A 12444-nucleotide genomic window follows, 5' to 3' on the forward strand; every position below is an offset into this window, starting at 1 on the left:
TATCTCTAAATAAAATTACTTAATTAATTTTTATTAAATTATTTTTCAACCTTTTAATGCACCCATTCCTTCTATTCTTTGTTTTTTCTTCTCCTCATTTTTTTCGTCGTCTCCATCACAAAACATTAAACTATTAAAAATACTTTTATTATCTTGTACACTATATAAATACATACTCAGAACAGTAAATAAATCGGTTGGGATGAAAAAAGTGTATAAACCATTAAAATTATTAAAATTTTACGCTTATAAAAGCTTTTGGATTTATATTTAAGGAAATTCGAAAAAATTTATGAATTTACATATTCAAAAATTTATAGAAAATTTCGTATATACATATCCAAAAATTTTAATTTTAAAAGCTTCTTGAATTACATATTTAAAATTTTTTAAAAGCTTTCGAAAATGTAAATTGAAAAACTTACAAAGTCATATAAAAACACATTTTCATAAGTTACATTTTCACATAAAAAAGTAACATAATTTACGGTATTTAATTCCATTCAATCACAAAAAAAAAAAAATTATCTTTATACTCTGAAAGGATTATTTGAAATCGTTAATTTTTTTCTGAAACTTGAAATTGCCAATATTAATTCAACTAAGAATCAAATGAGAAAAAGGAATGAGAGAACGAGGATAAGAAAAGAATTGCAAGTTTAGGGTTGAGGGGTGTAGAATGTAAAAAAAAAAATGTATTCAGTTTAAAATTGGGGTGTTAAAAAGAAACCAGTGTAAAGAGCAAAATTTGGCCTTATAAAGCTTTAGATTTGAGAAGATTAAACTTGTCCGTAGAGCCCATTGCCGAAGCTAACTAATGTAGTTCAATTCACACCTCGCAAAGGTTACCAAACACCTTCCCTTGGGTACGGATAGCCATTTGGACTTTCGTATCTGATTTTAATCCTTATAGGCTTTTATTCTATTCATTTCCCATGTTTGTTACGTAAATCAAATGTTTGACGGCAAATAATTTAAAAAGGGTTGTCGTTTTTTCATCTTGGTCTTCACCATTTCTTCACCTTTTATTCAAAATTCTTTTTTATTGGATTCTCAATCCAATTTTTCTGATCTGAATCGGCTTCTTAGATCGTAACCCCTTTCTGGGTATTTCAGAATTTTCTTTTTACTGCAAAATTTACCCTTAAATTCTGATTTACCTTGCAATCTAATTTTCTGCTGGTTTTGGGTAGGTTTTGCCATAGTGCTAATTTTCTAGTCGCTTTTTCTTAGTATATTTCGATGTTAGTTATTTTAGCTGCTTGGTATTGTAGTGACTCTGCATTATTGACTTTATTTCTGATGTGGGGTTTCCTTCATTTCTGCTAGGAACTTTTTTACTCAATTTTGAAACTAAAATCATTTTCTTTGTTCATTCTACATATTACCATTGGTGAAAATGGTACTTGCTTTTATCTGTTTCAAATGATAATCATACTTTTAATGTAATTTGTTTAGCTTGAACCTCATCATATATGGATACTGTGGCAGTTTGGTTCCTTCAATCAATTATAAATGCAGATTTCGAAATTTAGTTATGTCTTATAAACGACTGAGCATTTGAATTTCTCAACCTGTGAGTTGACAAGTTGATTTTTTAGAATCTGCAATCTTTTCAGGCTTGCACATTGATATTAAGAATTGTGACTGCTTAATTTCCGTCCCTGTCCTAGCAGAACAAAACTTATTCGTTCTGAGTCCTTTATGCTTCTGTCCATGTTTCTCTTTTCATGTTAATTTCTGATAAAGAAGTTGTGCTAAGAGACTTGTTCGCCACTGCATTTGAATTGCATAGGTTGATCCAAATGTATAAAAAGTAAGTTGCTTTTGCAGATGGATGTGATGATAATTCTAAGTAATGGTTGAAGTCCCCAACTTTGCCTGAGCTTGCAAACATCGGCACTTGCACAGCTTAGTGAACTAAAGTAGCAAAGATTGTACTTCGAAATGCTTTTTGTTTATAGTTGACTGTGGTGTTATAAATATTGAAAACTTTTTATCACAAAGAAAATGTTCAAGAACAACAAAGTTTAAAGCCAGATTGTGTTAGCATATGATGTGTAATAGCAGTAGAATTGCTTTAAACGTTTTTAATTCACTGTTCCAATATGACTAATTCAGAGGCAATCCCTGCAATTCTCAAAAAGCATTCTGCATAAGAATAGTATGGCAAGAATAATCTCTGAATCATATATTGAAACTGTCTGTCCCTTTTGTTTCCCTTTACGATACAAATACGTTGAGGTTAAATTCTTATATTGGTTTTCTTTTTTATTTCTAGGATCTTCAGTTATATCAAATTAGCAAAATGTTCCTTTTGTTTTCCATATTGGGTACAAAGTCATTAAGGTTAAATTCTTATTTGTAGAAAGAATGATGTATTAATTTCTTTCGTGTTTATATGATCTTTAGTTTTATCAAATTAACAAATTGTTCTAATCCTTAAACTGTAAGGGAAGTTCAGTGATTTTTATATTTTGTCTTTACAAGCACAAGTTCCCCAGAATTTTATTTTTTGGCTGAAATTTCAGGTTAGGTATGCCTCCAATTTACCTTGGTTTCCTTATACTGACTAATAGGTAGACTTATCCAGCCTTTTGTGGCCTATATGATATCCATCACTGTACAGTGTAAAATATTTGTTTATTATTCTGGATAGACCATGAAAGTCATCATGATAGCCATTGCTACACAGTGACAAAGTTGTGTGTGTGTGTGTGTGTGTTTTGTTTTTGGATAGACGACTAAGATCTGCTATTTATGAGCATGTGAAATTCTTAATAATAGCTGTACTATTGATTTTTTTTTTAAAAAACTAACCCTTGTCTTTAATTACAACTTGATCTCCTTACTTGAATGGTTTCTTGCAATCATAAAAATTATTTCAAGTGGGCGTGCATTGAGCTCCTCCAAACATGTCTCTATCCCCAAGTCGGGGAAGTTATCATTGTTTTTATAGCTTAGGAAGTAAACCACAAATGATGTGACCAGCTGCAATTAAGTGTGTCTGATGAGTTGAGTCATTTATTGGGGTACTTTGAAAATGATTGATTGCGAGATTGTAACCATTATGTTGAACACAATAGCTGGAAAATGGAAACTTGATGTTGGGAAGCTAACATCTTAATCAAAATTGATTTTCTTACCTAGCTAGAAATTTAAGCTCCTATGATGATTTTCCTCTATAGATGAAGCTTATATTGAACTTATTATGATTGGCTGAGGTAACTCTAAGCTCATAAGATCATTGTTCTTTACAGTTGAAGGTTCTATTGAATTTATTATGATTAGCTGAATTATCCTATGGATGCCGTTAAGGATCTGCCCTCGATCTATTCTCATCTTTTTATTTTTTGTCCCCACTGCCTTTCTCCCTTTCATCTTTGAACCCAAACCTTTCTCTTTATCGTATAAATTCTTACATTTACTCTGTAATGGTTGACTGATAACCATTCTAGTATAATGGTGGTCTTTTAATTATTAAGACAACCAGGGTTGTATGAACTTGTATATGAGAATGAAAATGATATCTAGATTGGAAAAGTATAAAAGGCTTGTTTATGCACATTTTATGAGGGATACTGAGCTGATTATTTTCAGGAAATAATATTTAGCCTTCTCATAATTGTAATTTATTTCCAGACCTAATTGTATCATTTTTTTTTGTTGTAATCTCACATTGATAATGGTGAAGTTTCTCTTCAGTTTTTTTCTCTCTTATGCTCAATTTTAGGAACCTACAACCTCTTTTTTGACTATTTTATGCAGGGATGTACTCCCCATGATTCATCAGAGGTTTTACTATTTATCCCTGTTGCCATTTTTTACCACTACAATAATATATGGGCTGAGGTGCACATTTCATGGGAGGTGTAGAGGATGATGAACCTGCCTCAAAACGCACAAAACTATCCTCTGAAGAACTGAGACGTCTTTCGAACGGTTCAACTATTAAAGGGCCCATAGCTGGGTCCTCAGGAGACTTGATGGCTCAGCCCCTGCAGTCTGAATGGGGCAAAGAAGTTGTTGGCTCAAAAGGAGTAGTAAAAAAGGTAGAATTTGTCCGAATAATAGCAAAAGCATTATACTCTCTTGGTTATGTAAAGAGTGGTGCTCATCTAGAGGAAGAGTCAGGGATACCATTACATTCTTCTCCGGTCAATGAATTTATGCAACAAATTCTTGAGGGAAATTGGAATAAAAGTCTTGCCACATTGCATAATATTGGTCTAACAGATGAAAGGATCATAAAATCAGCCTCTTTTCTGATATTGGAACAGAAGTTTTTTGAACTTTTGGATGAAGAAAATGTCATGGATGCTCTGAAGACATTGAGGACTGAGATTGCACCTCTTTGTATCAATAATAGTAGAATTCGTGAGCTTTCTTTGTCCATTGTGTCACCTTCTCACTGTTTTTCTGTTTGGTCTACAAAACAAGAAACATTAAGGGCAAGATCTCGGACTATATTATTGGAAGAAATACAGAAGCTGCTTCCTCCAACAGTTATGATTCCCGAAAGAAGGTTGGAACATTTAGTTGAACAGGCACTTGTCTTGCAACGAGATGCTTGCATGTTTCACAACTCTTTGGATAAGGAAATGTCACTATATGCTGATCATCTCTGCGGGAGAGATCAAATTCCTTCTCAAGAATTGCAGGTTAGATTCTATTCTTCTAATAAGATTTTGTTGCTATTAAGTCTTTATCTCTTATCTTTCATTCTTTACTTTAAGATGGCAAAATTCTAAGTTCTTTTTAACAGTTTTTTATTTATGCAAATTTTCATGTGCTACAGTCATAACAAATCGTACACAATGCATTCTTTGTCATTTTCTTGTGTTAGTTTTGTGGAAATTAGAAATCTATTTTACGTTGTGCTCTGTCAATATGGATATTTGTTGCCATCTATAACTATAAGCAGTTTTATTTACATGCTAGTGATAATCTTTTCTTGATTCAGGCATGATAGAACTGATATTAGGTATTTGGCTGTAAGTTAGGTTTTAAATTGTAGTGTTTACTCTTTCACTTTTAATTAGTGTTTGAATACATCTTTTTGGATAGACAATTTCTTTATTAGGTGCAATCTTGAGGCATTCTCTACCCATATACCTATTACACTAGCCTCAAAAGTCTGCTGGAGGGTTTGTTATGATCTGAAAATGGCAATGGAAAGACCATTCTTTGAGAAGCTCTCACCTTTAATAGAGATGATATGGAAGAAACAGATCTAACTTAGAAGAAGTCGTAGAGCTAGTGGACTATATGAAGTGATTTGAAGTCTGTAATTGACTAGATAGTGAACTCTTTAATATCTCATGCATGATTGTAATAATCTTGCAAGGAAGGTTCCTAATCATGTTGTTTGATAATTGTTTGGTGATGCTGGAATTCAATGTGATTTCTTAATGAAAATGCTAATGGAAGGTCATTTTCTGAGTTGGTGAATGTCCAAGTCAGTATCTTCTTTCTTTGGTAGCAAAGGTTTGTTCCAATCATAATAAACTACGCGAGTGAAACTACTCATGTTATGTTGTAATAGTTCATTAAACCTAGTTTCCTTAACTTAGCTTTGCCTTTGCTTGCCAAAAGGATGAAAAGTCTGTAAAATTTTGAAGCATAACATGGTCATACTAAGGTTGTGACAAAAATCCTTATAAAACTCTCTAAATACGCCGAATGAAGGTTCCATTCCCACCAACTTACAAAGGACTACAAAGGTTGACAAGGTCATCCATGAGTTTGGAGAAAGTTGGGAGATGGTAATATTAGAGGCATTGAGGAAATCAACCACAAAAGGATGCAAGGGAAAATGAAGACTGGCCTTAAAAAAAAGGTGATGAGCATAAAGACTTTGAGAAACCGTCTTAATCTTGTGCTGAAGCCTAATGGGGTAAGAAGAAGGGAGTTTGTAAACATCTTTTGTCTGTGGAAGCCAATCAGCAAGGGTGGTGTAAGGCAAAGGTCTAGTATCCCCCGAGGTTGATGATACTTAGGAAGAGTGGAACAAGCAACCTTCTTTGTTTCAAAGACTCTACCCTGAGATAGGTATGGTCTAACCTCTTAGCAGGAATGTCACTAGTTCTCTCGGAATCATCTAAGGTAGATTAACGAGACTCCTCTTGTAAAGCAACTCTCTCACATCAACCCATGTCTACTTGGAGAACTGGTTTAACAATATTCTACCACCAACTAGGTGGAGTTTGGGAGGTTTTTAGTCATGGTGTGGAACATGTCAAATAGAGTTAAAGGAAAATTTACGCTCCAGGTGATGTTGGATTTTCCTGTTTAGAAGTATTCTTGGCAAATTCTCATTTGGTTATTAGGTTCATAGTATTCTGGTTATTGGATTTTGTTAATTCCCATTTTTCGTTGTGAGGAAATTGTTTTTACTTGTCTTAAATAACAATTAAAGAGTTATAAACTTTTGGCTGTGGTACTCGAGCCCTGCTGAAAGGTATCGGGTGGATACTCTTGACAATAGTTTTTCTAGAAATTATCTGTATATCATTATTGGTATGCCTTCTGTTTTTGTCAAATTCCAGATTAGTTCATATTGCATTAGGATGTATGAATGATACCAATTGTTTTGTAATTATATGGTAGGCATCTTAGGCTTTGGTTAGTAGGAGAGAAAAGTAGGTAGATGGAAATATATGAATGGAAAGTTGGAAACAAAATAATTTTTACTTAGATTTGGTAGGAGAAAAAATGAGAGGAAAGAAAATAAAAGTGATTGCCGTTTTATCTATAATGACAAAAATCAATCCTTCTAGTTTGGGGAAATTGTGGAAGAGAAAATGGAAGGATGTACATTATGTTAACATGGAGTTAACAGTTGTGGTTTTTGCATTTTTTTTTTTTAATTGTCCTCTTATTTCTGTTCAAAAATGTTATAATGGTAACATAATGTGGTTTTAATTTTTTCCCTTCCACTTTCAATTCTATTGAGCAATGGATGAAAACAATAATTTCCTTTCCCTTTATTTTCTATCTTTCTTGCCAAGCACACTAATAGGGTAAAAAAGAAAATGCTTACGTTTCTTTCACTTTCTTTTCCCCCAATTTTCCTTTCCTCCATTTTTTGATCTTTCTGGAGCCAAATCGTACCTACTTGCAAATTCCCTCACTAAAGAGAAAGGAAAAATTAGGGTTGGCACTAGGTTTCAAATAGCACTCCCTTAGCAGAATAGCAGCCACTATTTAGCGGTTACAGCATCCTCCGCCACCGCTTTTTACTGCAATAGAGGTGTGCACGGTGATTCACAGGTGTAACGGCTTTTAGTAGTCATAAATAGTGGCATAGCGGAAAATAGCAATTGTAACGAGACGCTATTGTCATTTTTATTTTCAGCTCCATAACAAAACAAAGAAAAACCCACTCCATATCTAGTCAATTCAATCAAAATTATGTTGGGTTGGCATTGCATTTGCCAATCATAATCATGTTGTGTCAAGGTAAGAGTATAACAAGTAAGAGTTAACATTAACATTGCATGATTAGTTTATCGTGTTAAAGTCTTTGACATAGATGTGACACATTTATTACACTGGTTAGATAATGTGACATGGTTAACACGTTTAAATATGATCAACTTGTTTAGACAAGACATGATTTGCCCATTAAGACATGATTAATATATCTAAACAAGAATAATATTATTATTTTTATGTATTTTAAATATTAATAATTTAATAAATGTGTTTAAACATATTAGATATTTTGAGTAATTGGCAAACCTATTAATATGATTAATTAAACATGCATAAACGGGTCATAAACAGGTTAGGTGTGTTCGTTTGCATAGCACGTGAATATTTTTGTTGCATAAACGGGTTGACACAGTCATGACTCAAACACAATTATACATCACCCAAATCAACTTATCTCTGTGTTATATTCATATCGTGTTAGTCGATTGTGTCCAAAATTGCCATGCCTCTGAAAAAAAGATTGGATTAATTGTTAACATATGCATACAAGTGTTTTTGTTTTAGTATCCTTTGACTGGAATATTTGCTGATTCTTGATTCTATTTTCTGTTTGTTTATTCCTTCTCTGTAATTTTATCTACTTGTGGCTTGCATTTTTCCTTTTTTGAATTACTATTGCAATTTTTTTAATCCTTATAGTCATTTCTCTTGCAACAGATACTACAGGCTCACACTGATGAAGTATGGTTCTTGCAATTTTCACATAATGGGAAATACTTAGCTTCATCATCAAATGATCAGTCAGCAATCATTTGGGAGGTATTGCTTTTCACTTGGAACATATAATGTTGATTTTGTTGAGGATAAACCCTTGTATCTATAGCTTATGTCTTGCAACTTTTTAGTTTTAAATTCCTAACTATAGTAATAAATTGATTTATGTTTTCTAACTCTGTTCTTCATACTCCATTGCAGACATGGGTTCAGTAATTTTTATGCGCTTTTAATTAAATCTACTAACATATCTTCGTAGATGCTCAATTTCAATGTTCGAATTTTGGCACCTTTTTTTAATGCCTTGTGGTTCATTTGTAACTTATATTCTACCCCATCTTCAACAGAATTGCTACCAACATAATAAAATAAGGAAAGAAAGAAATGATAAAAAGAGATGTCATTTCTTGGAGATTAAGCTTAGAGTATGGTTGGTTGTTATTTTGGCTGCTTGATTTTGTTACCAAAAGTGAAAAACAAATTGTGTTTGAATATGAAAGTAGATTAGTATTTTTGAAAAATTAAAAATTTGACTTTTGTGCATAAGAAAATGCATGATTTTATTTTTTTTATGGAGGAATTATGTCTGAATGTGTGGATTAATTAGCCATTCGTTCATTTTAATTGAATATGATCTTCATCTTTTTCCTCTATACTTTTCTGTCTTTTTAGCAAGTTTATGGAGGTGAAAAGCAAATAACAGAGAACAAATAGCCAAAGCAGCAATAAAAATGGAACCTTAGCAAAAATAAGTACCCCTAGATGCAACAAAATAGAAAATGTTGGAATATGATAAAAGAGGTACTTCTTTTGGTGATTTAGGCAGGAATTATAGAGTTGATCACAATGGTGTATGTTAGAATGAAATTAGATAACAGTCTTATAGAGTATGATTAGTTTGTTTGACTCTAAAATTCCGTTTTTTCTCATGCTGATTTTGTGAATTTTTGCATGGTAGTCAGCATTAAAATCGCTGAATGGAAAATGAGGTAAGAGTTAAGAATCAAGTAAACAAAAAAGAAAAGCTTCAAAGGTGGGATGCACCAAAGTTAGAAGAATATAGAAAGGTCAAAAAAGCTATACCTGAGGTGGAATCTCTGTAGCAAAGCTCTCAAAGATAAATAGTTTTAATATTCCAGCTAATTGAGATAAAATCAATTTGATTTTAAAAAATGTTAGTCTCATTCCTCAACTTCTGTTTGGTTACCCTTTCGCACAATTTCATTATATGACTTATCAATTTGATACCTTTGTAATGGTATGTCCTTTTTTTCTTGTAGATAGGTAAGTTTTTTTCTTCTCAAAAAAGAAAGAAAGGGTGCTCTTTCTCTCCTCATTTAGCATTGTGTTGGACTATTGAATAAAGTTTGTAAGCCAAGATATTTTTCTTCTGCGATACATTGCCATACATTAGTCTGGATACCATCTGGGCAAAATGCTTTTCTGTTCTTGATCAAAGACTTCCTTAGCTTGCATTTTTTTAGTATGTCAATGGAAGGCATGATTTTATTTTCTTTTGAATTATTAAGTCCTCTTAAGGTTTTATTGGTATCCAAATTTAAGAAACTTGTTAAAATAGCTCCTCCATCTAACTAAGTAGTCTTTTCAGTAATAATCACTATTTTATTTTCATCCTTAATGGACTTTATTTACATTCATTCTCTTTTTTTTTTTTTCTCTCTCCTATTGGCAAGTTTTTAGTTTTCAAACACCAGAAACTCCACCTTTTTCTTTTCAAAATTTTCTACAATTATGCAAGGATTTTGGTGAAATTAAGACTTTCTCTTGGCTGGAATCTAATTTTCAAGCATAAAAAGTTTGTATTAATGTGTGAGAATGCTTAGATCACTTCTGAATCCACTATCTTTTGGCTTACTCAAAAGCCTAGCAATCAGTCGATTTTCTCATTTTAATATTTTGACTTATTGAAGGTTGATGCAAATGGAGTATCTTTAAAACATAAACTATCTGGTCACCAGAAACCTATCTCTTCTGTTTCTTGGAGTCCTGATGATTATCAACTTCTCACATGTGGTGTAGAGGAGGTTGTAAGGCGCTGGGATGTCTCTTCTGGTGAATGCCTCCATGTTTATGAAAAAGCTGGTCTTGGCATGGTTTCATGTGGATGGTCTCCAGATAGCAAATGGATATTTTCTGGTGTGAATGATAAGAGTATCTGCATGTGGGAATTGGATGGGAAAGAGCTAGAGTGCTGGAAAGGGCAACGCACTCTAAAAATTTCTGATTTGGAAATAGCAAGTGATGGAAAGCAGATTATAAGTATATGTAGGGAAACAACAATATTATTACTTGACAGGGAAGCAAAAGTTGAGAGATTTATTCAAGAAGATCAAACAATAACTTCGTTCTCATCATCAAGAGACAATAGATTCTTGCTGGTAAATCTTTTAAACCAAGAAATCCATCTATGGAATATAGAAGGTGATCCGAAGCTTGTTTCTAAATATAGAGGCCATAAACGCAGCCGTTTCATAATTAGGTCTTGTTTTGGTGGACTTGAGCAAGCTTTTATTGCCAGCGGTAGTGAGGACTCACTGGTATGGAATTCAAATTTGTTCTATGTCAATCTGTAGCAGTAACTTAGCCTATGATTAATATGGAAAGCAGTATTCTCATAATATGGTTGCCATTTCTTGACTTATATTATATAAGGTATCCATCTCTGCATAGATGTGTCATTCGAGTGAGATTGTAGTAATAAATTACAGACTGAAGTTTTGTGAAGGCTACTAGTTTCAAGTAAGTATAGATAAATTTTGCTCTATCAGCGAAAGTCTCATTGCTTTTCCCGTTCGTCAGTCATGTGCAGTCATGTGGTTGCATAGGTGAAATTGTCTTGTAGATCAGAGCCTCTGATTTTCTTCTGTCGTGTTTTCTCAACCCTTTCCCTGTTAAGCTGCTGATTAAATTTTGTCAGCATTCACCTTAGTAGTTGTTTACTTCATGATAATGTCTTTATCTCACAGAAATGCTATAAGATTTTTATTTGTTATTGATGGGCTCAACATATATCAGCCTTGCATGTATAAGCATATATTTGCTATCCACATGGTACACAAGTATAGTTGTCATTCTATGTTCCAGTACCTTTTTCATTTCTAGAATTTCTACTTGTGAACAGCCCCGGTTTGGCCTACTGATTGTTTCTTCTACTTAGAGAATTGTTAAGGTTCAAGGTCCTAACCCTCTCTGGCTCCCCCTGCTTCCCCTCCCCTCCCCCAAAATGGACTTAGTCATGAATTTCCACATCTGCACACGGCAGTATACCCATTGGTGACCTTGAAGATTTTTGCCAAATTAATGGGACCTTTTGGCTGCCTGGACTTAGTGCCTAACACTTTAGTCCTGAAAAATGGATCTTGGTTCATTCCTAGATAGATGATTATGGCTTCATGGGGTGGACCCTAGTCTGTCTTTGTCGCAAGTATAGTGCTGAAATACTAACGAAACTTATGCATAGACATTATGTAAACGTAAATTTATAACCTGAAGCGTGTGAAATTTAATTTTCTTTTTACTCTTAATGTTTAGGTCTATATATGGCATAGGGGCACAGGTGAACTTATAGAGGCGTTACCAGGTCATTCTGGAGCTGTTAATTGTGTGAGCTGGAATCCAGCAAACCCTCACATGTTGGCATCAGCTAGTGATGATCGTACAATTCGGATATGGAGCTTAAACAATCTAAGCTCAAAGCGGAAAGGCAATCACAGTAATGGCATCCATTATTGCAATGGAGGAACCTGAGAGATTGAATGCATAGAGACTCCAGTGATTGATGTCTCATAATTGGTTTGATGTAAATACTTTTCCTTGTTGAAAGCGGACATTCATAGTAAAAAAGATTGTCAACAATGCCAGAACTTTCTGATAATAAATTTGCTGTTCTCTTTTTAACATTTAATTAATTTGATTACAGTTATGGTGAAAATTTGAAGCTTGCTTGCTCATCAGTACCTGTGTGCCTGGTGTTAACTTTGATTCTCATGGAGTATTAGCATTAAAGGATTTGCTAAGGGGTAATCGAGTGGAATCGATACATTTTTAGATTCGAGTTCGGCTTGATTCAAAAGTTTGAGACCAAAACGTGATTTCATACTTGAGTTTCGTTTATAATTTAATTAAGCTATTTAATCTTGCACTCGGTTTAATAGTTTTAATTAGGTACGATAAAATTTTTAAAAATAAAATACATTATTAGTTATTCAACTA

At 33.3% G+C, this 12444-nt stretch overlaps 1 protein-coding gene across 6 annotated transcripts; it reads left to right on the plus strand.

The window, feature by feature from the left end:
- Positions 1-787: 787 nt before the first annotated feature.
- LOC111299670 (WD repeat-containing protein 26 homolog) lies at positions 788-12140 on the plus strand. 6 transcript variants are annotated; one of them, XR_002691330.2, is made up of 6 exons: positions 788-1189; positions 3769-4661; positions 8155-8256; positions 10143-10769; positions 10885-10971; positions 11764-12140. XR_002691330.2 is itself a non-coding variant. In XM_022895005.2 (6 exons), exons 3-6 carry the CDS (start codon positions 3864-3866, stop codon positions 11977-11979), a joined length of 1743 nt encoding a protein of 580 aa, XP_022750740.2. In that variant the 5' UTR covers positions 788-1189; positions 1330-1402; positions 3769-3863; the 3' UTR covers positions 11980-12140. The 6 variants fall into 6 exon arrangements, 5 of the variants coding, with proteins under 5 accessions (XP_022750740.2, XP_022750737.2, XP_022750741.2 ...); XM_022895005.2 differs by lacking the exon at positions 10885-10971 and adding an exon at positions 1330-1402; XM_022895002.2 differs by lacking the exon at positions 10885-10971.
- The last annotated feature ends 304 nt before the right edge of the window (positions 12141-12444 follow it).

This window comes from Durio zibethinus, chromosome 18, assembly GCF_047325235.1.
Source record: "Durio zibethinus cultivar Kanyao isolate XHJ-2024 chromosome 18, ASM4732523v1, whole genome shotgun sequence".
Classification (NCBI taxonomy): domain Eukaryota; kingdom Viridiplantae; phylum Streptophyta; class Magnoliopsida; order Malvales; family Malvaceae; genus Durio; species Durio zibethinus.

Bases quoted from the DNA above. Each gene is read 5' to 3' on its own strand.
- LOC111299670 (XM_022895005.2), top strand. From the start codon at position 3,864: ATGGGAGGTGTAGAGGATGATGAACCTGCCTCAAAACGCACAAAACTA. The intron at 4,662-8,154 runs GTTAGATTCTAT...CTCTTGCAACAG, and splicing joins TTCCTTCTCAAGAATTGCAG to ATACTACAGGCTCACACTGA. The intron at 10,770-11,763 runs GTATGGAATTCA...CTTAATGTTTAG, and splicing joins GCGGTAGTGAGGACTCACTG to GTCTATATATGGCATAGGGG.